The sequence below is a fragment of the Carettochelys insculpta genome, chromosome 21, assembly GCF_033958435.1.
Source record: "Carettochelys insculpta isolate YL-2023 chromosome 21, ASM3395843v1, whole genome shotgun sequence".
Lineage (NCBI taxonomy): Eukaryota > Metazoa > Chordata > Testudines > Carettochelyidae > Carettochelys > Carettochelys insculpta.
In genome coordinates this window covers 8,902,657-8,930,433 of record NC_134157.1, presented here as the reverse complement: position 1 = coordinate 8,930,433, position 27,777 = coordinate 8,902,657, and the positions used below count along the sequence as shown (strand labels likewise).

The following is a 27,777-nucleotide window of genomic DNA, read 5'->3' as shown; positions in this document are numbered from 1 at the left end:
CCAGCTTAAATAAGTTGTCAGTAAGTTGCAAAAGGGCCCAAAGAAATTCAACCAAACCTACTCCCATGAATTACACTAGTGATTAAAATAGTTTAAACTGCTTCCAGAACGTGTCAGGTGCCAGGAACAGGGGTTCCCCCGCCCCCATGCAAATCGCTCCCTGGATCCCATCCAGTGTAGGAACCACACCGCACTACAACTCCCAGGATGCTGTGCAAGCCACGTGCTTGTCTCCAGCCTGCAAGAGACCTATATTGAAACAGAAGCCGCAATTTACCAGCCTGGAGTGGGCAGCGGCACAGCGATCGCATGCGGGGTTGGGCTCGGTTTGCAGACTCCCTTCCTTTCTGCTCTGCCGCCTTTGCAAAGGAGCGGTGCAGAAGCCACGAAGATGCAGGTAAGTCCCTTTCAGAGCAGCTGTTCGAAATCTCCGGGGCTGTCAGGCACAGGCTGGAGACAGGCGATGCGTGCCGTGCTCCCCTTAAAATGCAAACGGCAGATTTACAATAGCATTTAATTCACGGTCCGCTTGGAAGTGGCTGGCCGAGGGCCGGTTTGTATTTTGCACAGGGAAGGTTCTGCTGCGGGCTGTGCACGGACCCGGGGGCAGTCCAGCATGGGGCTGATACAGTAACTTTATTAGGGACAGCATGAGGCAGTGTGTGTCAGTGCTCAGGCGGATGTTTCCCTTCTCCCACCCAGCGTGCGGGGGGGAGGAGGGGATGGTGACTGAGGCTTCTGATTGGAAAACTGTCACATCTTGGCAACATTTTATATTTTTATTTCCCTGTTGCACTTTAAGCTCATAAACAACAAGAAGTCCTGTGGCACTTTATAGACTAACGGATAATTTGGAGCCTAAACTTTCATGGGCAAAGATATGCTTTGTCAGTTGCATCTTATGAAGCGGGTCTTTGCCCTCCAAAGCTTAGGCTCCAAATTGTCTGTTAGTCTATAAGGTGTCACAGGACTTCTTGTTGTTTTTGAAGATGCAGACTAACTTGGCGACCCCTCTGATGCTTTAAGCCCAAAATCATCTTCCTGTTTGCCGGCAGCAGCTGGAGGGCTTGGTTACAAGAAGGAATTACACTAGGAGCGTGCTAAGGAGACAGAACAAAAAAGCAGTCCTGTAGCATTTTAAAGACTAACAAAATAATATATTAGGTGATGAGATTTCATGGGGCAGATCCTCCCTTCAGACTTGGAAAAAAATGATGTTTTTGAGCTACAGACTAACACAGTTACCTCTCTGTGACTAAGGAGACAGGTTGATGAAAATAAATTCTCTTGGATGCAAAGGGTGCGGTACTTGGTAACTTCTAGCCCCTCCCCCGCTTCATATTGTGTCATCACTGTTCATTATCTCTGCTTGGGGTCTGTGACTTCCTGAGTCTCTCCTCCTAGCACAAGGGTCTGCAACCTGCAGCTCTTTAAGGACTCCTTTGTGGCTCCTAACACTATACTGTAATTGCAAAGTAAAAAAAAACCCTGATTATTTTCAATAAACGGTGAACATCTAACAGCCCAACAATGAACAACTCATATTTAAATAGCAAACCATATGTGATCTCAAAACACTGGATAACTCCCCCTTTAATATGTGCAGTGTGTTGTGGGATATGATGCTGTGTCTATGTTTTGACTGTGTTAGTTTTGATTTTGAAAAGGAAGTGGAAGCTTGCTATGAAGCTTGCTCCAGCAATGAAGGGGAACCTACATTTTAAGAAAGAGAACTGACATTAAACATTAAGTATAATTAGCGCAACTAAAGCAGCCTCGGGAGTGCAAGTCAGGAAGATAGTGCTTGACATGGTCCTGGCTGGGATGATTTAGTTGGGGATGATCCTGCTTGGAGCAAGGGACTGGACCAGATGACCTCCTGAGGTTCCTTCCAGCCCTAGGATTCTACAAAACACACACATGTAAAGTGTAAGGAAATGGAATATGTAAAAGTTTGTGAACATCCTGCAGTAAATACATATCGCATTATGAAGCATTGGCTGTGTCTACACTACAGTGATCCTTTAAAAGAAGTTCTTCTGGAAGAGATCTTCCAAAAATACTTCTTTCAAAAGATCGTGTCCACACACAAAAAAGTGGATTGAAAGATCAATCTGCTCTTTGTATAGAGAGTGTCCACACAGCTCCTGCTCTTTCGAAAGAACATGACAGGGATCAAAAAATCCAGCGTCGTTAAGGAGTGCTCTTACGAACAAAGTGCCTGCGGAAAGTCTACACACGCTTTTTTGGAAAGAATCGTTTGGAAGAAGGCGCTCTTCCTCAGCTGGGAAAGGAAGAGGGCTGCTGGAAGAAGGGCCGGGGTCTTCTGATTTCAGATCAAAAGGGCACATTTTGTGTGTAGACGCTCCATGGGTTTTTTTTTAAAAAGGCCCAGCTCCAGTGCTTCACAGCCATTGCATGTGCGCTGTGCTGAAAACAGGGGTTATAAAAAGTAAGGTTTGATGTTATTTGTTAAGGATTGTCGCACATTCACTTACATTGCAGCTCTTGAATTGTTGAATTTCTACCGAATTTGAAAAAAAAAAAGGCTCTTCTTGCTATTTTGGTTGCCGACTCCTATTGTAGCGTGATTGCTTTCAGCTACCCACTATTCCATTCTACCCATGTCAGTTTGCTTGTGTGCAGAACTGTGCTTCTGCTGCCCTTTCCATTAGAGGTGCTTGGCACATTTAACCCTAGTTAAGCCTACCCCAGAGTAACCACTGACATGAAGATGTGAAGCAGCACATGTGAGAACAGGGGTCCTCAATAAACGGGGAGGGTCAACTTTTTTCCCCAAGTCCAAAATAAGTAGATGATATCTGGCCACTTTTCCAAAGATCACCAATTTCCTCAACGTTTGCATTTTGCTGATGAAAACTTTTTTCCATTAGCCATTTGCGGATTTCTCACTCCTCCTCCCTGCCCCACCGCGGTTTCCTTAGGCCAGGTCTACCCTGCAGAGTTCTGCCAAATAGCTATGCTGGTCAGGTGCAAAGAACTGCGATCCCTGACCAACCTAGGCAAGCCGGCTAAAGCCCCTAGTAATGATGCAGCTGTAGTGACAAAGCTGCATTTTTACTGGCATAGCTTGTTTTGCTCATGCAGGGTAACTGCAATGTAACAGAATCAGAAAAGGGACCACAAGAGATCATCTAGTCCAGCCTGCTGCACTGAGACAGGGTCAAGTATGACCATTCCTGACGGGTGCTTATCTAACCTGTTCTCAAAATCCTCCAGTAGCATGGGGTCCGCAACCACCCTGGGAAGTGGCTCCAGAGCTTCACTGTCCTTATGTGTAGAAGGTTTTCTTGTAGCAGTACAAAGCCCAGCTTTGCTCGTGTATCTGCCTGTAGACTGGGAGCTCTGTGCCTGGACGGTATCCTGATATTTGTGTTCCTGTAAAGCACGCCTGGCGTGTACCAGACAGCATTTTAGCACGCAATCTCCTTTCGTGATAAGAAAACTGGAACAGAATCTCTGAAGTTGGAATATAAGGATCTAAACTACGGCCACCTATCCATTCAGGATTGTTCCCAGCGGTATACAGAGCGTCTAATCTATTTGGGAATTAGTCTTGGGGTTTCTGGTACTTCCCACAGAAAAACACTGACTTTCTGAGTCACTCCAGGTTATAGAATTTGTTCTTTCCAATGACTGCTAGGTTATATAATATCTGTGAGCATTGTGATGCCAGCCTGACTCCCACCCCAATCCAGAGCCCACGGAAGTTGGAAAGACGCCAATGAAACCGGGGGGCTGAATCAGTAGAGCCCTTTGAGGATACAAAATTGGCCTCTGCATCCGCAAAATGATCTGCGGATGTCTGTGGACTTGGCTGGGGCAACGTCTACACCACAAGTGTTCCACCCATGCAGCTGCAGCTGTACCGGAGTAGCTTAGATGCTTCCTACGATGATGGGAAAAGGTTTTTTCCCCCCATTCAATGCAGCTAATCCACCTCCCTGAGCAACGGTAACTAGAGTGGGGGAAGAATTCTCCCATTGGTCTTGCTGCAGCCACACTGGTGGCTGTGACTGGGCTATGTGCAGACCAGCGTTTCCTCTTCATGGGCAGAATAAATATTTTATGTGCGCTAAGGTGTGTGTGGATGTGCACCACCAACAGAAACGCATGCTGCCCCCTGTGGGTGGACATGGGCGCTCTGCTACTTGGCTGGGCAGCAACTGGATCTCTCCCTTGTAGCCGCCCAAGTGCTCAGCTTCCAGGGAACATTGGTGCAGACCAAGCTGCGTTGAGATATTGCAACAGCAAACATGGTAACACTCCAGACAGCAATGTCTTACCTTTGAATAGGTATCAGCTATTTGTTTAGCCTGCTGGTGCAGGGAGACACAAAGGAATCAAGCACACACAGGCAAATTAGAAAAGCAGCTAACACGTGCACACAGTAGATATTTCACAAGTATTTTTAATGTTTGCTGTTTGCAGGGCTGTTCTGAATGCCACCGTTCAATGTTAGCACTAAGAAATTCAGTGAATTAACATTTGCTGTTGATTAGTGGGTAGTATTAGCTTATCAAGGAATGATTCAGCTGTCTGATCATTTAAATTCATAACATCAAGAGTTGAGCTAATACCTCATTTTGATCAGATACAGAGATTTAAAAAGCAGAAATGAACCAAGCCACCCAAGTTCAGATCCAAAATCAAGTCCAGATTTTCCCAGCTGGCGAAGAATATTTGGATCCACTGTTCTGGTCTGAGGCTCATTTCTAGTGAAAAGAGATACTTACCAACCATGGTCCACAGGGATTTAGGCACCTGAATACCTTTGAGGACCTGGCCCTCTATAGCTCAGTGACTCACCCCCTATAGCTACTGAAGCTTTTGGCCTTTAGGCTTACCTCTTTGTGGCTGAAATGTCATGTAGTCTTTTAGCAGCCATCTGAGATAGAGGGTTGTTAGTTTAGCCCTGTGTCTCTCCTCCTACTACATCATGTCACAATAAGTTATGATTGTTCTTGCTCTTATATAGTACTTTTAGCCCTAGATCTCAAAAATTAAAAAAGATGGTCTAGTTAGCCCCATTTTACAGATGGGAAAACCAAAGCACAGAACAAGGACAGCTTGTCCCAAATCACTCAGTGCCTAAACCAGTGACAAGAACCCTAACCACTGCCCCGTGCGGCCTCACCACTGTTTTGAAATAGAATCAATGAGTTAAATGTGTTTGCATCCAAATCCTGTAGAACAGCCCGACAGCCACATGAATGTGTTGCTTTTAATTAGCTTTAGAGCGGGAGGATGGCAATTGGGATTATTCCTAGGTCTACTGCTGACTTACTGCTTGGCCTTTGGCAAGTCATTTAACCTCTCTTCACTTACCCAGCTGTAAAAAGGCCCCATAATATTTTAATAAATTGTTTTAAAGTTCTCTAGTGAAAAGTGCCATGTAAATGCAAAGTATTATTAGTTAAAAGCTGCCACATACTGACCTGAAATCCCCCTCCAACATCATGTGTGCTTCCCCGAAAGGGAATTGCAACACAGGAAAAATCTGTCTCTCTAGTTCTTTTTTCAGCATGTGATGTGGCGCATGGTTTTGGTTGCAATGAAGGAAGTGACTTGTAAACAAGACTGACTTCCGTATCAGTGGATGGAACGCAAGTGGGTGTGAGGAGGGGGGAAATCAAGCAACCTAACCTTGCTATCTCTTACTTTGTTGGCTTTGGGCTCTTGGGTGCAGGCCCTAGGTCTGGTCTAGTGTAGAAAACATGTATTGTGCAACTGAAATTACTTCTTTTTAAATTATTTCATCTCGCTGAAACCTTGCTTCAAACAGGTTAGTTGAAATCATTGGTGTTACGTGTCTGCATTAGACTGGTGTAACTAAAGTTACACAGGTGCAATTTTAACAAATGGCTGAGCTACCTCCTGTAGGCTTGTCATCATTGCAAAATTAACCTGAGTTACAGCTCAGGTATTTCTCTTAATTGTAGCCCTTGCAATCCACATAATTGAAATTGACTTGCCTCTCCGGGTGTATAGGTTCAAGTTACCAAAAATTGTCAACGGTGTGCCCTGTAAGCTGAGCACTTGTGCGGCCAGCCAGGAAAGATTCAGGTGCTGCTGGCAGCTTGTGTTTCTATTGGTGGTGCACATCCACCCATGCCTGGGTGCCAATAACAAAATTTATTCCACCCAGAGATAGAAAAAAGTAGAGGGAACTCTGCTTGTCAGCTGCTCACACAGGCAGTTTGTAGTGTGAACTCCATCCAGTTGTCACTAGACAATCCTCCACTGCCTTCTCCTCTCCTCCCCGTGCCCAGAAAGTTCAGACAAGTTCTCCCCCAGTTTGCCTGGAAAGCCAGGCTCCGCTAATTGCAGCGCACAGAACATGAGGGAGTGCGGTGCCCCTGTGGACGCGGCAGCTATACATGGTTTAGTAAAGTGACCACTCACTTGAGCTTGGCTGACCTGAGAGTAACTTGCTTGGAGATACCTCACCTCAACGCTGCGGTGAAGACACACCAAAGCTGCGCTGGTTTAACTGAGTGCCGGTGTGCACCCTGTGACACTAAGCTGGATTTCAGTATAAATTCATTACACTATTCACAGCTGGGCTGACACCCATCATGGGCCCCGGGGCAAACATAACCGCCCACAGTTTAGTGCAGGAGCCTCTACAGTTTGAGCTAAAAGCCAGCTGGCTCTCAGCTAAGGCTGTAGGGGTGACTCATCCTCTCTGTAAATGGTCTATTTGCTAATGCAAGGGACAGTGAACCACCCCTAGGTGTGTGGGATACAGGAGGTTTGGGGAGCTGGCTCTGCACCCTGGGAAGGGGCGGGACCTCAGACCCTGGACATTGCCCAGATAGCAGCAGGCCCCAGCCCTGCAGTGTCACACGCTGTGGAGTGGCGTTCCAGCAGCAATTCAAAGGGGTCAGGTGCTTCAGCGGCCGCCACTGTCTCTGTAATGGTGGTGGCGGCAGCCTGCAGCTCCCACCCCCTTAGAACATCTGGGCCCTGATGCAATTGGTCCCTTGTCCCCCTACCATCAGCAGACCGGCCCACTCGTGTAATTAGAGAATCGATACAGCCATTTTGAAACGGATGCAGGTGTGCCCACATGGGGGTTTGCACCAGTGTTCACTCATTTTTTTTCCATCCACGTGCTCAGGACACTTGGTTACGTTCAGTAAGGCACGTGCACCACCAGTGGAGATGCAGGCTGCCGGCTGTGGGTGCTCTGCTAATCAGCTGGGCGGTGCCTGAATCTCTCCTGGTTGGCCGCCCAAGTGCTCAGCTTCCAGGGAACAGTGGCTTGCACCAGCTTAAAACTCTTAACTGACTTAAACGGCCTGGGTGCAGTTTGCATTAGTAGAGAAGCCTTTGTCTAGCTAACCCTGCACTTAACCTAATGAAGTGACTTCCTTTAGATAATACTAATGGCCAAATCCCCAGTGTCTGCGCTGGACCCAGCCCCAATGACTGTTTGTTGTGTCATGTCTGATTTTACATCGTAAAATCATTGGGTCAAGGACTGTGTGTTTTACCTGTCTGCAACACTCACTACTGGGCTCTGTCCAGTCAGTGCTCCTTGTAGTCTGAGCACTTCAGCACTCTTAGGGTCACTTTACAGATGAACAGATATTTTGGAGCATAAGCTTCCTGGGCCAAGACCTGCTCCGTCAGGGCCACAGGGCTTCTTGTTGTTTTTGAAGATACAGACTAGCTCGGCTACCTCTCTGATGATTAGTGTCACTGTTTTCCATCTGCCCTGAGCTACATAATGGGTTAGCTTCCTGTCTTGGAAAAGTCTGTCACCATCTAGCTTTTCGCATGGTGACACTTGGGCCATGTCTACACTACAGGTGCAAGAGTGGATAGCTGCTGTGCCTGTACCCTGTAGCACTGGAGCAGCTTCTGTGACAGAAGGGGCTTTATTGCTCTAGGTGCTCTGTCTCCCTGGTCTATGGTAGCCAGGTCTACAGCAGCATTTATGACAGAAATGGCAATTTCCTGCGCTGGTCTCAAAAAGCCTTACTGAATGAATTTTAAGTATCTTTGGAGTCCAGGTCATTGCCCAGGCACAGCTTCCATGGTATTGTGGAGTGCTCTGTAACGTCTCAGGAAGGGGTGGTAGGATGCAGCCAGCATAAAGCCTGGCAAATGTTATGAGCTTCCACCAACTATTTTAAAGTATACCAGACACCAGGGAACCTTTGGGACAAATAAAGTTGAGAGGGTTTCCTAAGAAATATGTGGGAAGAGGTGAATGCAAATTCCTACCTCCAGAGCCAACCTTCCAAAGCTATGGCCTGTGGAGCAGCCCGTCGTCTGTTCCCAGAATCCCAACATCAAAGCCTTGAGCTGCATGGGGGTAGGGTTCCCAAATTCCCAGGGGTGCTTGGTCTGGGCTGTGCAGAACAGCTGTTATGAGTTCATCACTACAGAAAAGTCCCTTGGCTGGGGGTTGAAGGAGCCTTCACTTGCCAGAGCCCTTGTTGGAGTTGAGGGGTGGAGGAGGACTTGATCTTTGGTAAGATTATTGCTGGGTGGGGTGTGTGTGTGTGTGTCTTCTATTGCTTGCTTGGTCCTGCCTTCACCTTGACAATAGACATGCTACTTTAGAAGGGGTGGTATAGTAACTTATAACTGTGGGAAATTATGGTGTTTATAACCTCTGAGGTGAAAGCAGAACAGGCTTGGGTAGGAAGTCTCACTAGCTAGAGAACAGCACAATGCAGGCAGGGTCCTGCACTTCCTGGAAAAACCCTCATCAGAAGGCAAAGAATTCAAGGCCAGAAGGGACCACCATAGTGTCTAGGCAGGGTATGGGCAACCTGTGACACCCGCCCCCCAACATTTTGTTTCCTGTTGCTCATGCACAGGATTGCCAGGTACGGCTGGTGTCTGTCCGTGTAGTTTTTTCCTACTAGTACTATTAAAGTGGCACACACGTAAAGCAAGGGCACATGAAGTGAGGTGTGTGCTGATTTCACACATCATTGACTGAAAGAGCCATGAGCTCTCTCTGCATCCAACAAAGTCCTGCTATGTTTTGGTCAGCACACCCTGCAACTACAGAGAACACCAGCACAGTGAGCAAAACTCTCCAGCTTAAGAGCGTGTCTTGGTTACAACAGTTTTGCAGCTCACTGAGATGAAGGAGGCCGCTCATTTGGCCCATTCACTAGCCTACCTTGCCCATTGCTGATCTAGGCTGATCTCCTCTAGGTCACAACCCCCCAACACCCCACACACTAATCCCAACAGCTGAAGTTAGACCAAAGTATTACAGCCCAACAGAGGTGACGGCTGAGGCTTGGTCTACACTAGACCTTACAGTCGACGGCAGATATGCAATTCTAGCTCCGGTCTGTCCTCGCTGAGGGGGGTCAATGGGAACGTTTCTCCCCTCGACCTCCTTGCGAGAGCAGGAATACAGGGGGTCGACTGCCAACCCCAGAGTGTTTGATTTCACACTTCTTTACCAGCTGCATGAAATCAAACTCTGGAAGAATGACCCTGACTGTGTCAATCTTCACGGAAGTGAAGACAAGCCCAGGGAAGGCAGTAGCCTGCGCTGGGTGGCCTTGGTGGGGAAGAGGTGCAGCGTTCTTTTGTCAGCTACACTGGGAGATAGGTCTGCAGACAGGGGCACCATTTGGGAGGTAGGTGGAAGGGGAAGGGTTCTAATCTCCCCTCCTCCCCAAATTTTGGACCAGGGGTCTGATGCTCACCCTAGCCCCAGAAAGAGCTCTTAACTTCAGCATGGGCTGAGTGGGAGGTGAGGAATTTGGAAGCAGAGCAGCAGGGAATTTGTTTCTAGAGGGAGGCAGGGTGATTAAGACAACAAAAGAAAAAAGCAATCCTGTAGCACTTTAAAGACTAACAAACTAATTAGTTAGGTGATGAGCTTTCGTGGGAAGAATGCAGTGAAATAAATAGGGGTGTCCCCCACGGCCTGTGCTGTGACTGGGGCTGTTCAACAGATTCATAAGGGATCTGGAAACAAAGAATAAACAGTGAGGTGGTGAAATTTGCAGATGCCCTGGGATCTGGGTTCAAATGCTGCCTGACACAATCTGGGCAAGTCACTCAATTCTGTCTGCACATTTTCCCGTTTGCAAGTGGAACACAGTGCTACCGACACAGTAAAGCGCTTGGGATTGATGGGTTATGTATGCCAAGTCCGAACATAGTCTCATTTAAACACTATTATTAAAAATCTGCTGCCAAAGAAAATTCAAAAGAAAGAGCCAATTACAGGTGATAATATGCTTTGCACAAAGCACAAACTAAGCATATAATTAGATCCTGTGTACTGGATGAATACATACATTGATTAGGCAATTTTTCTCGGCCAGACAGGTCCCTGCAGATGCATTATGGAGATTATGGTACAAAATGCCTCATTTGCTCATGTCATTAACAAGTGTGGCAGTTGTATGTGGCATATAATTGGCAAAGGAGAGTTTAGGCCTTCACTGAAAAAAATGATGGGCTTTTAGCTCACTCTGTTTGAAATGCTAATGGAGACCAGGCACGAGTGCTGTATAACTTTGGGGTAGCTCAGGCATTTCTCCAAATTGGAGCTCTTTCTAGTCACACACAAAACTTTTTACTGGTGTAGCTAAAGAAGTTTGATCCTGAGGTTAACACTCACTGGATACAGCAAGGTAAAATCTGTTCCTCGTCTCCAGAGTCCTCCGAATGAATAACTTATATTTTAACCCTTCAGCAAAGCCAAAGGAAGAAGAATCCAACCAATTACGGCACCATGTACGTAGGAGGTTTGGGGCACCACACGAGATATTTGCCCATCAGCCGTAATCATAGTGCAACTGCACCATGATGAAAGCCTATTACTGCAACAAGTACCACCGGTTTTGTAAAATGGGTATTTGGATGACACTGGGCTGGCCCAGAAAGAGCCCCGTGGTTTAGAAATCAGTAGCTACGCCCACAGAGGATCATGTTTGAGTAAGGTGCAGGACCATGCCGCAGCCATGGATTTATCCGTAGGCAGAACAGAGAGCTCTTACCGGAGTGGTTCATGTGCTTCTTAGCAGGACAACCTTGTGCGCGGCTGAAGAGACATGCTCCCTGTTCAGAGGAAAGGACTTCCTGGCTTGGAGGAAGTGATTTGCTCAGTCACATTGAGCAAGTGGCAGCTAGGAGAAAAATCCAAGTCCGATGCTGAGCTCCAGCCAGAAAGCTGTTTTGTTCAGGCCTCAGGCGACATCTAAATGGCCTGTAGCACACCCCCTTTTCAGGCCCTTCCTATTCCCAGTGCAGGAGCTCCCAGCACATACTGGGTAGGGAATCAGTCCACTTCCTGACTCTGCTGCACCTTGGGCTGTGTCTAGACAAGGAAGGAAGGTGCTTTTTTTCCCCCACACAGGCCGACATCTTACTGCATCTTTAGCTCAGCTGGCTAGATTCAAGCTAGTGGGGTTGACCTGCATCTACCGCTGTGAATTGTGGTTCTACGGTCAACTTAAACTTGCTGGCTTGAGCCAGTTCTGTTGGAAAGGCACCATTTCCCATTGCCTCGGCCTCAGACTAGCATGTGACATAGGAGGCAGGGGACAGGTACAACTGAAATGCTCACTGCAGTGCATAACCTTGGAAAGCTCCTGGTTTAGTGGCAGGAATGTCTCGAATTGATGTACAGGAATCCCTCGAAATGTGTGATTTTGAGTTGCGTTTAACTCGCATTAACACGAGTTAAGTGCAACTCAAAATCCTGCTTCCCCCAGCCCTGGCTCAATCCCCACAGCCCTGCCTGGGCCCAGTTCAACACCCCTCCCCCCGATGTGTCCCTGGCTCAACACGCCCTTTGTGGCCCCAGTTCAATACCCCCCCATGCCCAGCTCCAGCTCAAACCCTGCGGGGCTGCGCGGCCCTGTCTCTATTACAGCCCTAACGCATCCCAGGCTTAACCCCCTGATCCCTCCCTTGGCCCCAACCCACCACCAGGTTTATCCCTCCCCAGCTGCCTCCTGTAACCCCAGGACTTTCCTTTCAAAAAGAGCTCCAGGTGCACCTGCTGCTTCCCCGGCTGCAGAACGTATGTTCCACTGGGGCAAAGAGCCGCCCCCGACTTACGCCAAATTTGAGTTAGGAGGGTGTGTGGGAACCCAACCCTCACATAACTCAGGGGACGACTGGATTAACATAGAAAGAACTGTGCCCCTCCCCCCATACATACTGGTACCTTGCCCCTGTTTTGCAGTGAATGCTGATTTTGGAGGGAATCTGACATAACTCCTAGCAGGGACATCCTTACCCTTAGGCAGGTTACAGCAAGCAGTGGTGAAGACACCCAAAAATCTGGGGCACTCCTGGGTCATAATGCCCACCCACCTACGTCTTCCTATACCTGTTCTTTGGCTCTGCTTCCTCTGGGGAGGATCTAGTTAAAAAGGACAAAGCCTGCCGGAGTTACTCGTAGAACCTGGGAAAGAGCCATTCAAGTGCTAATGAAACCACTTCACTGGCATTTGCCAACCCCAGGTGTATCCTGTCAGTTTCAGCATTTACTGAGTTAGTCTCCAGGACCTTAATTTAAAATTTGGTTTTAAACACTTTCATTAGCGTATTGCTGGAGATTAGAAAAATCACATCTCTAAATCTCCTCCCTGCCCCGGCTGCTGTGTGGCATAGAAGCTGTGATGTAGCAGGGGATACGTGTGGCTCACAGAGGGGGTGGGGTTCCTGGGGACGGTAACCATGGCGAGCAGGTGACACCTCTGCACTGCAGACAAAGCGGGAGGTGGAACCTGAGGGTTTTGAATTGGAACTGGGGGTTAGTCTGGGCTGGGAGAGAGAGACAAAGGAGGGGGCAAGGCCCCAGCTCCAGGGGCCCCTCGGGGCTTCCTCTCCCCAACATGAATTGGAATGACTGTCTCTGCCAGCTGTGCTGACTCCTCTGTATGACGCTGTGCCCTGTTGGCTAATAAACCCGCTGTTCTGCTGAGTGAGGGTCACTCCTGCCTGCAGATGGGGTGCAGAGCTTGGGGACCCCTGAACCCCATTACAGAAGCCCCACTTTAATAGTACTGCATAGGCCTCCATAAATCCTGAGGACGGCCCTGACTCCTAGCCTGGTGGATTTCCCCCAGCCTGACTGGCCGGCTGCCATGTCCCTCCCCTAGAGAAATGCACCACCCTGGAGAATATCCCCAGACCTGCAGTTGCAAAGGGAAACAGCACAGAGCATTTAACCACCACAAAGGCAGGTCATTACACTTGCTCTGCTCCAAGGAGTGAAACTGCCTTGACCAACCCCAGGTGGCTGAGCAGATTGCTGTAATCAGCTCCAGCTGGCCAGCTGCCTGACACATGGCGTGCTTCTCACTGCCCTTAGCTCTGCCACTCCAGGGAAAAACTCCAGGTTACTCCTTGTTGGCTGGCCAAACTGAGAGCCTGGTGCTGACTGGGCTGCAGTCATGGGCCAGGGCTCAGGTCAGGATCACGCTCTACATGCTTAACTGAGTCTGTGTTAAATTGAGCTACGCAAGCCAGGTCACATGGGCAAGTCCTGTCACGACTCTGTACCTCAGTTACCGTATCTGTAAAGTGGGGATGATGATGCTATCTTTGTAAGAACTAGGTAGGAGCCAGGACTCCTGGGTTCCATTCTTGATTTGCTGTGAAGCCATAGTCAAGATTCTTTAACTTCTCTGTGCTTCGGTTTTCTTATAAAATGCATCCTCGCCCCTCCCCGAAGGATGCTGTGCAGTTAGTCCTGCTTGCAAACAGCTCTGTAAATTCAGGAGTACTGCATACATCACACTCACTAGTTCTAACCTACGAAGGAACGTGAGGCTGAAGTCTGGAGGTGGCTGAGCTCAACATTCCCAGAGCATCAGCCTCCGACCCTGTTCTGTCTTTGAGCCTGGTGGCTTCTCTGTAAGAGGCTCTCGGCGGGTGGAGCAGAAACAAACAGAACTGGATCCAACAGAATTTGCGCTTTGAAGTGAAGAGATTTCAGTTTGGTCAGGCAGGTGTGAGAGGTTTGCAGAAACAAGTCAATGATCTCCAACCCGTCTGTGCCTGGTGGAGCTTTGGAGCAACAAAGGCAGAACCCGACTCGCTTTCTCCTCTTGAGTTCCTCTTGGCTCCGTCCTCAGAGGTCCTTGTTGTCGTCAGTGAACCCCTCTCCCTTGTGCGGTCACACGGAAGAGACTCTGCCGACGCCGCATGAGATGAGTACGTGTGGAAAGGGAACTGCGAGGGGCTGGACGGGGCAGGAGAGAGGGGGGCCAGTCAGGGGTCACAGGGCAGGAAATGGACGACAGTGCCATTCGCTCACATGCTGCAAGCCACAGTCATTGTCCCTTGGTGACGGAAGCTTGCCAAGGCGGAAGGGTGGGAGCAAGGCAGGGTACAGGTCAGATAAGTAGCCACCTCACCTGACCCACCATCACCTGACCCACCATCACCCCAGCTCCTCTCTTGGCAGTCTCAGAAATGAGCCAAGAGCCACCATCACCTCCAGAGGTGGCCTGACCAGAGCGGAGTCCAGCGGCACTGGACTTGGTGTGTGTTGCTACAGCAAAAACAGTGAGTTCACTGAATGGTGCCTCTTGTTCCTGCCGCAGTCACCAAAGCAGCACGGATTACAGGTGTCTGCTCGATAAACACTAGCAAACTAACTACCACCCATAATCAGCTGCTCTTTCAGACTAGTTAGACAGCACAAATTACTTTGGCACAACTTGTGGGGCTCAGGGAATGAATGACCCACAGGCCACCACCCGTGAGGAATGCTGTGCCCAACTGCTCATCCTGCAGAGAGGGAGGACTTCAGTCCCCAGGGCCGGCCAGCGGTCACCCAGTATCCATTTCAAATCAAATCTCTTGCACCAGCCGCTGCCAGGCTGCAGAAAATCTGCCTCGAAAGTGGGCCTGAGGCAACAGAAGCCAGTGACAGACCCCCAAGCTGTGGGGGTGGGATGGGGAGGTTACAGGAAGATGGAGGCAACCCATCGAGGAGACACACGTTCAGTAGCTCTTCCAGGAGGGATCCAACAGAGCTTCAGCTCAAGGAGAAGGGAGGGCAGGACAGCAGCTGGTCTCCTGCAGCAGGAAGTTCCCCCTGCCTGGTCGGCTGCCAAGGAGGCAGCTCCATTGGCGCCTCCCTGTTTCCACAGGAGCACAACCGGCCCCTAGACGTTTGGCCTGTTGTGATCTCGAAGCTGGCTCCAGCCCGAGGAGCGCCAGAGCAGCCACAGGTGTACTGTACTGAGGCAGCCCTGGGCAACCCGTGGGAAGGGAAATGCCACACGACAATGGCGTCTCTGCTGGTCCGGCCTGGCCCTTGCTGTCACCACGAGGAGCCGCGAGCCACATGCACCAAGCCGGATGGGAACGCCTTTGAACAAGTCATGTCCTCCTCTTTCAAACTGGCCTGGGTGGCCTATGGCTTGTGCTGCTGGTCTCAGCCCAGTTCATCACGGACAGGCACCAGCTGCTTCCCAAGCCACACGCTTGTGGGCGTCCTCGTTCCCATCCCAGGGGCTATGAAGGCTGAACAGTCCTTCCCGTCTTCAGGAGCCCAGTGGTTAGGGTTTGGGAGACCAAGATGCAATCCCCCATTCTGCTACAGACTTCCCACGTGACCTTGGACACATCACTTAGTCTCTGTTGCTCACCTGTAAGATAGGGATAAGGACATCTCGCAGAGCTGAAGCTTGTGAGGCGCGCAGATGCCATGGGGGTCAGAGAAGTACCTGTGATGTTTAGATTGAGCCTTCACAGTGACACCTTCCATCATAGTCCATTTAACTCCAGCTGTATTCCCCCACCTTGGTCCAGCAAGGGCACCCGCTCCGAGGCTGCTGGATCCCAGCCCTCACCTCTTGGACAGAGACCCATGTTTCATTCCCTCTAGAATGGGCTACGCAGGTCCCTGTGTTCACTGCAAGTTCCCCTGCAAGCAGGCGACCTGGACAGGCTGGCTGTGCTTGCTCCTCGGAGGCTGTAAACCCTGCGATTGCCAGAGTCATAAGCTGCCATGCTGCCCTTTGCAAGCAAGCCCAGTTACTGTTCAGATGAAAGTACTGCAGAGGAAGCATGTGAAACCAATCAAAGGACTTACACTCCTGCTGGTAAGCTTAGCAGACATTCTCCTGCAGCTCCAACGTGGGCTCCAGCAGATGAACTCCACTGGGACCTGGGGGGCTTCCTGTCGTCACAAGCTTGTAGCAGCTTTTCTTAGAACATGACCACTGTCTGAAAGCGGCGAGCATGTCATCGGTCTGTCTTAGTTGTGCTGCAACTACCATGACCCACGCTGCCCTCTGTGGCTGCACTGCTGTTCCTACTTGTGCTGGCCTGGTGCCAATGAACATGTGTCCACAGGGAGAGGAATCACGCCCGAGTTCGTGGTGTGGACTCAGCATGAGTCCCTTCTTTGATCTGCAGAGCGTGGGAAGAGGTCATCCGCAAAGAGTGGTTGAGAGCTTGGGTCTGGAAGGGGGAATCTGCATCATCCTCCCTCCAGGTATTAGGAAACCCACCTGGTTCAACGTAACAGCACCTTCTTGACTGGCCAAGTGTGTAAAATAGTCCTTTGAAGCTCAGACCAGTTCCCAGGGTTCACACTGGCCATGCATCCCCCTTAGGAAATTACACACAATCCCACAATATCACATACACTTTATATTTGTAATATAATGTACGTCAAAGCTACTTACAGTGAATTCAGGGAGAGCTCCCAAAACATTGCCAGGCCTTGTCATGCCTGTCACATCTTTGGTCAGGCAGGGATGTGTCCCCTGCTCTGTGCACTGGCCGTACCCTTCCCATTCCCTGTGGATGCACAGAGCTGGCCTGGCCTCTCAGCCTGGCACCTTTTATCAACACCAAACCTGCCTTAAGAAAAAGAATATTGTTATTTTTAAAAGGCACCATCTGTTAGATGCTGTAATTAGCAATCACGGGTCTCTCTTTCCAGCTGGAAATCTGGCATTGCCTGGTGGGAGATGGGGCTACAGTTTCCATAGTCCACCCCAATCCAGTGTCTAACTTTTGCCTTTGTTTGGTCTTCAGATGCACTTCTTCTTCTCAGACCAGGTGGTCCTTTTGTTTGACTTCTGGAATATCCACAGCCCAGCAGGTAAGAACCAGAGCCTGTGGGTCTTTTATGTCCCTGAGCCCCATAAGTTGTACCAAAGTAATTTGTACTAACTAGTCTGAAAGAGCAGCTGATTATGAGTGGTAATTAGTTCGCTAGCGTTTACTCTAGCAGACACTTGTAATCTGTGCTGGTTTGGTGACTGAGGCAGGAACGAGAGGGACCATTCAGTGAACTCACTGTTTTTGCTGTAGCAACAGACAACAAGTCCAGTGCTGGGAAAATAGGAACTTGCATGCACAGAAAAATTCTAACAGAGAAACCCTTCTCCAGCCTTCTATACAAACTGCCTGCCCCAGCCCCACTCCACACTCCGGCAGGTCCCCCATCCCCTGTTCTAACCCAAATCTCTCCACATGGCATTCAAGGACTACCCCGAACTGCCACTGCTACCCCCTGCCCCAGACAAGCCACCGAAAGATTGTCCAGGCGATGGCTGAGTGGGGATGGATGCATGACACACATTGCTAGGGACAAGTCACCCTAGTTGGACAGCTCTGCTCCAGAACGGGCCAGGAGGAGGCTGGGACCACAAAGGAGGAGCCAAGGGAGGCTGCCACATGCCTGTGTTGTCCATTATACTACCTCCCCAAGCCCTACATTGATGCATAAAGCAATAAGAGCTGCAAGGGCCTAGCAGAAGACAGGGATGAACCTCAGCCTCTATGTCTCCTCCAGCACAGGTAGAGCGTCGGCTTGGCCGTAGCTTGGGCTGTGACTTAGGAGAAGATGCTCAGAGAACATGCAGTGGTTTGCACTGCTTTGTGAGGCCCAGTCACTGAATCACGCACCAGCCTGCTGCCCCTCCAGCAGTGCTAAGGGGTGGCATGGGGCAGGGGTGCCACTCTGAAATGGACCGTGGGCAGCTCTGCCCAAGAGCTCAGGAAGGACTTGTACCTCGTGCCCTTCACTTGGAAGAGGCCCTGGCCCCGTCTGGGATGAGCAGAGCTGGGGAGATGGAGGAGACCGTTGAGGCTGGTAGGGGCAGACCTCACGAGAAGCACCGCTGCTGCTTTCTTACTGGGTTGGACCTCTGCAGCCTGGGTGGGACCTGGATGGGGCGGGGAGGAAGAGAGGAGCAAGGCCGCAGTAAAGGCCGATGCTGAGGATCAGCGACTGCATTTGATCAGGAAACTTCCTGAGAAGGAGGCACTTCCAGTCCCTCCCTCCGAACACACCAGGCAGAGTCCCACAGAGCGCTCAGTGCCTTGTGGCAGGTTGAGTGGATCTTGCACTGCAGGGACACCCGGGCTCTCTCGCTGAGCTCCCAGCCATGGGTGGTGGAGGTAAGAGACAAAGGGAGGCAAGGGCTCTCCTGGCTCTCAGCGCTCGACCGCTCCCCTCTTCCTATCCCTTGCTCTCCCTCAGCGGTTGCTGCAGCTCGCAGACTGGTGGCTCTCCCCGCAAGGGAATGTGTTTACATAAAAGTGAAAAGTCTTCCAGCTTGCCAGATCTGGTAGCTTCACACTGATCCTGTGGAAGAGCCAGTTAAGCAGCTAGGAGCTCATTGAACGTGTAGGTGCCAGCCCTGAATCTACCGACCAAACCTGTTGTGCGTTACTAAGTCTACAGGACCTTCATTTAAAATTTGCTTCAAATATACTGTTAGTTTGTTTTAATTAAGTACCCTTGGCACGTCCAGCCTTTGCAATCTGGCTTGCAGTGGGAAACATGCTCCATCTTCTTCAGAAAGAAATTTTCAGAGTCACAGAACGCTAGAATGGAAAGGGACCTTGAGAGGTCATTGTGTCCAGTCCCCTGCCCTCACGGCAGGATCCAGCACCGTCTGGACCGTCCCCAATAGATGTCTGTTTAACCTGCTCTTAAATATCTCCAGTGATGGAGATTCCACAACCTCCCGAGGCAGTTTATTCCAGTGTTTGACCACCCCGACAGGAAGTTTTTCCTAATGTTCAACCTAAACCTCCCTTGCTGCAGTTTAAACTCATTGCTCCTTGTCCGAGCCTCAGAGGCCAAGGAGAACAATTTTTCTCCCTCCTCCTTGTAAGCCTCTTTGAGGTACTTGAAAACCACTGTCATGTCCCCTCCCAGTCTTCTCTTTTCTAAACTAAACAAGCCCAGTTCTTTCAGTCTGTCCTCATAGCTCATGTTCTCTCAACCTTTAATCATTTGCGTTGCTCTTCTCTGGACCTTCTAAAATTTCTCCACATCTTTCTTGAAGTGTGGTGCCCAGAACTGGACATAATACTTCAGCTGAGGCCTAATGAGCGCTGAGAAGAGTGGAAGAATGGCTTATTGTGTCTTGCTCCCAACACTCCTCTTAATGCAACAGCACCACACTGTTGACTCATACAGTAAACTCTTCCATATCCATCATTCTATTATCCAGAGCTGCCAAATATCTGGCATTTTAACCATAAGAGAATTTTACTTACATTTTCCACAAGTACAGTATAGTGAAAGTAAATACAAATAAATACAGCAAATACAGTATATGTTTACAGCATAGAATACTACTCTTGGTAAATAAAGTACTCTGCATACATTTTTGTTTGTTTCTTAATATCTAATCTTTTATTGTAGCCTTATGCATTGCTAGGTATAACTCTCTATTATCCAAAATATTTGAATATCTGGCCTCCCGAGGGCTGCCGGATATGAAAGAGTTTACTGTATTTAGCTTGTGGCCCACTATAGCCGTGTCTACACGTGCACACTACTTCGAAGCAGCGGCACTAACTTCGAAATAGCGCCCGTCACGGCTACACGTGTTGGGCGCTATTTCGATGTTAACATCGACGTTAGGCAGCGAGACGTCGAAGCCGCTAACCCCATGAGGGGATGGGAATAGCGCCCTACTTCGACGTTCAACGTCAAAGTAGGGACCGTGTAGTCGTTGCGCGTCCCGCAACTTCGAAATAGCGGGGTCCGCCATGGCGGCCATCAGCTGAGGGGTTGAGAGACGCTCTCTCTCCAGCCCCTGCGGGGCTCTAAGGTCACCGTGTGCAGCAGCCCTTAGCCCAGGGCTTCTGGCTGCTGCTGCTGCAGCTGGGGATCCATGCTGCATGCACAGAGTCTGCAACCAGTTGTCGGCTCTGTGGACCTCGTGTTGTTTAGTGCAACTGTGTCTGGGAGGGGCCCTTTAAGGGAGCGGCTTGCTGTTGAGTCCGCCCTGTGACCCTGTCTGCAGCTGTGCCTGGCGCCCTTATTTCGATGTGTGCTACTTTGGCGTGTAGACGTTCCCTCGCAGCGCCTATTTCGATGTGGTGCTGCGCAACGTTGATGTTGAACATCGATGTTGCCAGCCCTGGAGGACGTGTAGACGTTATTCATCGAAATAGGCTACTTCGATGTAGGCTTCACGTGTAGATGTAGCCTAGGACTCCTAGATGCCTTTCTGCAGTTCTCCTTTCTATACAGTTGCTTCCCATTCTGTGTGCATGAAATTGATTATTCCTAAGTGGAGCACTTTGCATTGTCCTTATAAAACTTCACCCTGTTTACCTCAGACTGTTTCTACAATTTATCCAGACCATTTTGAATTCTGATCCTGCCCTCCAAAGCAGTTGCAACCCCTCCTAGCTTGGTATCATCTGCAGACTTACCTGCTCCATGAGGGATGCACACAGCACAGTGCGGGATGGGCCCTACGGAATTACCACACTGGATCCAGGGTGTGTCTCTGAGAGTGGCCAGTGCCAGCTGCCAGTCCTAGTGCCAATATCTAAATCCTTGATGAAGACATTGAATAGAACTGGTCCCAAAACAGACCCCAGCATGATTGTGAACTTTTGATAACTACCCTCTGAGGATGGTTATCCCACCAGTTATGTGCCCACTTTACAGCAGCTCCAAATTTTAGACCTGTGTGTCTGTGTCCCCCCCTCCCCCATGTCATTTGCTACATTTGGGATCAAGAATTTGGCTGGAATGGGTGAGCAGAGAGGGGGAGAAAAAGAGAGTGACTAGTGGGGAGGGGGCAGGGCCTGAAAGGAGCAGGGGTGGAGCATGGGCAGGGCCACAGGCTGAGGCTATTGTCTCCCCCAGCATCAGCTTCACTCACCCGCCACCTGAATGGTGTTTGCCTTGCAGGGATGGTGCTCTCCGTGCTGGTTGTTCTGCTGCTAGCAGTGCTGTATGAAGTCCTCAAGATCAGCAAAACCAAACTCCTTCGCCGGACGCTCCTGGCCATCCCCAGGAGCGTCAGTCAGCAGTCACTCAGGGAGCCAGATAGCGGGTCTGTCAACTCAAACCTGGGGCAGCAAAGCACCAGCTCCAAAAGGTAACCCAGTTCCAGGCTGAGGTTTTTGCATTAGCCTGCTGCATGAGGGATGCACACAGGCCAGCGTGGGACAGGCCCTCCGGAATTACCCCACTGGATCCAGGGTGTGTCTCTGAGAGTGGCCAGCGCCAGCTGCCTCAGGGGAAGGTGTAGGAGATCCCAGGAATGCGTCGTCCTCTCCTCCAAGAGCAGCTGGAGGTGTGGGGCAAAGACTAACCGTGCACTGACCAATGAGAGGAGGGGGCCTCCAGACAGAGCAGGCCAGCGTAGGCAGCAAAGCAGAGGAGGGAGAATTCTCACATGAACTTGCTGCAGGTGTTCAGAGCCCTGTGTGAGCGACCCTCACCCACCTCCTGCTTCCCCCATTTGCCCTCCTCTGGGAACCACCCAGCCCCTCCAACAGGGAGCAGCTTGGTTGCTCCCAGAGGGTTTGCAGCTCCTACACAGTCTCTGGCTTTTCCTGCTACTGCCCCCTCCTTCCTCCACCTGACTCAAGTCTCCCCACTCACAACAGGTGACTTCTTACTCTGCCCCTTGGCTGTGAGGGGTGCTCGGCTGCTCTCTCCTCTTCAAAGTCTAGAGGGGCCACTGTCCCACTGGGAGCGGCAGGTTTGGCAGGGCAGTGACAGGCTGGCCATGGAGCCATCTATATAACAGGGAAACCATCACCAACACACCCTGCCCAGAGGCCTGGTGCTGCCCCAGCCTGCTGGGCTGTAGCCAGACTTCAGGCTGCAGAGGTTCTAGTGCTATTTGGAATAGTTCCAGGGGAACCGTTTTCCGTCAGAAAAAGGAGATTCAGTGAAAAAGTACCAGGTCGTTTCTTCTCATCTGGAGGGCCCTGGCTTGTTGAAAGTACAAAACCGGCTCCACCTCACTGTAGCATAAGCAAGTCGGGACACACAGCCTTTTCGATTTGTTGCTAGATTCTAGAATTCCCGCGGGGGCCGGGGGGGGGGGGGGCGGATTTTGAAATTTTGTTCCAGTTCACAAGGGTTCCCTCCACCCCCGTCAAATGTTTGGAACCTGTCAGAGGACAGGCTGCCTGAGTTCCGACCAGCTCTGATTTTTATCCCAGTTGTACACACATTTGTTCATTGGAACTTATGGGCTTTTTTTCTGGTTTTTCAAACGGTGGCAGGTCTGATGTGCCCCAGGCTGGCCTGTAACCTGCAAAGCATCACAGCTACAGCCATCAAAACGTACCCAGTTAATCCCAATTCATGTCATCGTCCCTCAGGCACTGCCTGTATTGTGAATTAAGACAGCCGAATTATGCTGTTTCTCGCCAGCTGCATTGCTCTAGCTGGGTTCTTTTGACAACCAGTCGGAGGAGATCTGCTGACCAGCTGCCTTCCCTGTCTCTTTAGGAGCTGTTGGCTGCTGTTCCCATGTTACTGGGGGGTAACTAGCTTAATCTCAGACAGACTCTCATTCACATGTGCAGGATTGACTCCCACCCTGAGGCAGGGGATCATGGAATGTTGTGGGAATGAATGCTAAGCGCTCTTCCCCCTCAATGTCTCCATTGCAGCAGGGGAGGGCGATTGGTAGTCACACAGGCCTACCTCATGTGGTCCCTTTCTGCTTTGACCATGGTGGGATTCTGGAATTTAGGCCTTTGACACAGAAAACCGGTTCAGGAAGCCAGAGGGGAGGTTACCTATGAAAGGTAAGAGACCAGCTCAACTACTACTGCATACTGGCTACTCTGAGTGGCCCTCCATCAGACGGCCATGTCCACTAAGTATCCAGTTGCTATGCTCAGCTAAGGTGTTCCGCTGTTTTCCTGCAGCTTGAAAGAGCTTTTCACTTACTCCAGACACTGTACTTAACACTTGAAATGCAACTAAATAGACCACCTCTGACACACAGTGGGAGGAGGCCGTAACCACAGCATATGACAAGGTAGAGCATTCCCCTAGATCCAAGTGGACTAATAGCTCAGTGTGCCTCAGTGGTCCATGTGTTAAGATACCACAGGATAGGTGGAGCCCGTATGTACAGAAAAGGCAATAGTTACTTCAGAGCTTAACCCAGCTACCACGCTACAGCTGAACAGCCAGTCACCACTCTGCAGCCTCTCAGCACAGCAGACCCACACACCTGAGCCAGCGAGAATCGTGCCAGCTGAGGAGAGAGCAGGGATGCTGCTGTAGCACGTGCTTGTGAGCACAGTCCAAGCCTGCCCAGAACGCCGTATAATCATAGAACCCTAGGGCTGGAAGGGACCTCAGGTGGTTGTTGAGGCCAGCCTGCTGCCTAAAGCAGGATCCAACCCAAATAAGTCATTCCAGGCAGGGCTTTGTCAAGCCAGGACTTAAAAACCTCTAGGGATGGAGAGTCCCCCACCTCTCTCGGTAATGCATTTGAGTGCTTCACCACCCTCCTGGGGAAATAGTTTTTCCCTAATATCCAACCAACACCTCTCCCTCTGTAACTTGAGGCCATTGCTCCTTCTTCTGCCATCCATCACTACTGAGAACAGCCTCTCTCCATCCTCCTGAGAGCCCCTCTTCAGGAAGCTGAAGGCTGCTATCAAATCTCCCCCACGTGTCTCTTCTGCAAACTAAATAAGCCCAACTCACTCAGCTTCTCCTCACAGGTCATGTGGTCCAGCCCCCTAATCATTTTCTATGCTCTCTGCTGGACCTGCTCCAATGCATCCACATCTTTTCTACACTGTGGTGGGGCCCAGAACTGGACGCAATACGGCAGACGTGGCCTCACCAGTTCTGAATGGAGGGGAACAATAACTTCTCGAGATCAGCTGGAAATGCTCCTCCTAATGCACCTCAATATGCCATTAGCTTTCTTGGCTACAAGGGCACAGTGTTGACTCTCCTATCCAGCCTCTCATCCACTGTAATCCCCAATCCTTTTCTGCTGCACTGCTACTTAGCCAGTTGGTCCCCAGCCTGTAGCAATGCTAGGGAGTCTTCTGTCCCAAGTGCAGGACTCTGCACTCATCCTTGGTGAACCTCATCAAACTAGTTTTGGCCCAATCCTCCAATTTATCTAGGTCATTCTGGACCTTATCCCCACCCTCCAACAAATCTACCTGTCCCCCTAGCTTAGTGTCATCTGCAAATTTGCTGAGGATGCAAACCCTTCCCTCATCCAGGTCATTAATAACGATATTGAGCAATGTCATCCCTAGAACCAATCTTTGGGGCACACCACTTGAAACTGACCCCCCCCAACCAGACAATGAGACATTGATCACTACCCATTGGGCCTGGCTGTCTATCCACCTATCCAGTCCATACTTCCCTAACTTGCAGGCAAGAATATTGTGGGAGACTGTATCAAAAACTGCTGAAGTCAAGGTATATCACATCCATTGACTTGCCCATGTGAATGGATCCAGTTACTCCATCATAGAAGCTAATCAGATTGGTCAGGCATGACTTGCCCTTGGTACTGACTACTGCTGATCACTTTCTCCTCTTCTGAGCAAAATGAATTCCTTGAGGATCCCTTCCGTGGTTTTTCTGGGGACTGAGGTGAGGCTGACCGGTCTGTAGTTCCCTGGATTGTCCTTCTTTCCTTTTTTAAAGATGGGAACTATCTTTGCCTTTTTCCAATCATCTGGGATCTCTCCTGATTGCCACGAGTTTTGAAAGATAATGGCCAAAGGTTCTGCAATGACATCTGCCAATTCTCTCAGTACCTTGGATGCATTAAATCCAGACCCATGGATTTGTGTGTCTAGCTTTTGTAAATAGCTCTTAACCTGTCCTTTCCTCACCAAGGGCTGCCCACCTGCCTCCCAAACTGCATTGTCTAGTACCATAGGCTGAGAGCTGCCTTGTCCATGAAGACTGAGGCAAAAAAAAGCATCAAGTACTTCAGCTTTTCCCACATCATCTCTTACCAGGTTCCTGGCCTCATCCAGTGATGGCCCCGCATCCGTCCTGATAACACTAATTGTAGAGGCCCATCTTGTTGCCCTTCTCTTTGTTAGCTGCAGTTCCAGTTGTGTTTTGTCTTCCTGCTTACTCCTCTGCAGTCCCGAGCAATATATTTATATACCTCTTTAGTTTTATTTATTTATACTCATCGTTCGTCATCTGTCCACATTTCCACTTCTTACACACGTCCTTTTTTGAGTTTGAGCGCGCCAGGGATTTCCCTGGTAAGCCAAGCTGCTCGCCTTCCATATTTGCTTTCCTACTGAGCATCGGGTTGGTTTGTACCTGTGCCTTCAATAAGGTCTCCTGCTGGGACTTGTTCTTGCTGCTGCAGCTTGATGCATGGGTAGCCTGGTGCTGGCAGATTGCAGCTGGCGTTGTGCTTCCTAAGCAAACTGTAATCACACAGTCAATCACACCAGGCGATTGCAGCAGAGGAGAGTCAGACCCTCAGGCAGCCTATTGCCTTCAGCGCTTTGCAAGCATAGATTAACCCCATTTGATCTTATACCCACAATGCACTACACTCTCACACGCCTTTGACTGGCACCTCCCTCCTGGAACATGTAGCACATGCTGGGAAGTCTGACTCTGGGGGATGTTGTTAACCAACAAGGCTTATCCGGGCCGTCGGTAACTGTGCTTTTCTTGTCTGGGCAGGTGGTTTCTTTACCACGTCAGCCAGTCTCTGTTCTACTTGGCCCAGGTGGTGACTGGTTATCTGGTGATGCTGGTGGTCATGTCCTACAACGTTTGGATCTTCCTGGGGGTGATCGTGGGTTCCGCCCTGGGTTACTACCTGGCCTACCCGGTGCTCAACGCAAGATAGCAGTGCCCTGGCGGGCTGCCTTCCGGGGGCTGCAGAACAGAAGAGCGCAACATCTGCAGTGGGAGAGGACTAAGGAGGCTCCACTGGAGAAAATGCTTGGGCGGGACAGTCTATGACTGGTGGGAGAATGATCCTTATGCAATGGGGGACGGTCCACATCCCCCCACCCTGTGGGGTTGAGTTCTTCCTTTTAATTCCCTTGTGGTCTGCACCTCTATGCAGTTAATCCATTTCTGAGATCACTTTTGGACCCTTGCTGCCAGGCAGGCCCTCACTGCCCTGGCCAAGTAGGACACGTCCCCACGAGGTGGTAGCCTGTGCCATGTGCTGCACCCCAGGCTGGGAAATGCAGCCACCAGTGGCTTCGAACTCACCCCCAGTTCTCACTCAGGAATCCTGGGAGCCTTTCCCTGCTGACTGGGGGAGCTGAGAGACCTGGGCTGTGGGCACTGCCACCCTCGCCTGGCGACTGACAGCAGGCGGACATGTTACTGCCAGTTTGTCTGTCAGCAGGTGCTGGAGGGATGGGAGTGTTGGGGGATGGCCTGAAGGTTATTTTACCCTCCCTCCCAGTGTCTTGTGGTTCCAGCTGGCTTGGTGCCTGCTCCATTCACCTCTCCCTGCTGCTTGCCAGTAGGAGGAAAATAATCCTCAACTTTCTGCCCCCCAGAGGGACTCCTCCTTCACCCTGTGTCTTCCCTCAGCACAAGCTGTAAGGCAGCACCCTCTGGATACCACAGAGCAGAGGCATAGCTAGCTGGGCCCCCTCTCCCGGCTCCCTACGCTGCTGGAGCTGAAAGGAGCAAGTTGGGTGGTTTAAGAATCTTGCACATGCAATGGCTCATCTCCTTTGGAAGCCAGGATGTACCAGGTGCTGGTGGGTCTCACAGGATCCTGCTATGTGCTGGGTCAAGAGAAGGGCCAGTTTTAATAAAGCTATCCCGATTGCTTGGAAACTTTGGTGTGTCTTCTTATAGCGATACCAATACTGGGAGATGCAGCTGGCCTCTTTCACAGGGCTGGCAAATCTTGCAAAACTCGATAGTGGTGATCAAAAATTAAGCTCCCTGAAGGGCAACCATTCCCCAAGGGCAAGCAACTGCTCACAAAGCTGCAAGGGATGCAGTCAAGCACCAATTTGGGTAAAGAGTTGCTTACCTGTTATCAGTATTGCCCTAGGTGTGATCCAGCTGTGACAACTGAAGCAGGTAGGAGCCCCATTTGTACAGCCCTACATGGATACAAAATTTATAGCCACAGCCACAAAAAATGATCCACAGATGCCGAGACCCACAGCTATAAAGTGGCTAGTTGCAAATTTGTATCTACATCCACATCACAGAAATGCTTTGCAGATATTTGCATTCACATCCCGGGTGCATTTGCCAATGGATATAGAGCAGCTATCCACGGACATAAAGAAGGTATCTGCGGATTTGCAGGTCTCTACCCAGTCATAGACCAGTAACCAGTTGTGCTCAGGGTTGTACAAATACAGAACAAAAAGATGGCCCCTGGTTAGAGCTAAAAGACCAGGGCTTGTACTGGGGCTTATTTCCAGCTTGCTGGCTGGTTGCATTGACTTGGGCCAAGTCCATTAACTTCTTTGTAAAATGGGGATAATGCCCTACTTTGGAAAGGGCTCGGAGATTCCCAGCTGGAAGAGACTGCATGC

The 27,777-nt window shown here is 50.1% G+C and overlaps 1 protein-coding gene across 1 annotated transcript; it reads left to right on the top strand.

Annotated features, from left to right (window-relative positions):
• Window positions 1–294: 294 nt before the first annotated feature.
• On the top strand, window positions 295–27,050 carry SLC31A2 (solute carrier family 31 member 2). The gene is made up of 4 exons (XM_075015493.1): window positions 295–397; window positions 17,032–17,098; window positions 21,170–21,359; window positions 25,934–27,050. The coding sequence occupies exons 1-4, from the start codon at window positions 392–394 to the stop codon at window positions 26,100–26,102; spliced, it is 432 nt and encodes a 143-aa protein (XP_074871594.1). The 5' UTR covers window positions 295–391; the 3' UTR covers window positions 26,103–27,050.
• The last annotated feature ends 727 nt before the right edge of the window (window positions 27,051–27,777 follow it).

What these genes read in the sequence shown, in the direction of transcription:
- SLC31A2 (XM_075015493.1), top strand. An exon ending in GAATATCCACAGCCCAGCAG is followed by an intron (nt 17,099 to 21,169) that starts GTAAGAACCAGA and finishes TTTGCCTTGCAG; the next exon opens with GGATGGTGCTCTCCGTGCTG. An exon ending in CAAAGCACCAGCTCCAAAAG is followed by an intron (nt 21,360 to 25,933) that starts GTAACCCAGTTC and finishes TTGTCTGGGCAG; the next exon opens with GTGGTTTCTTTACCACGTCA.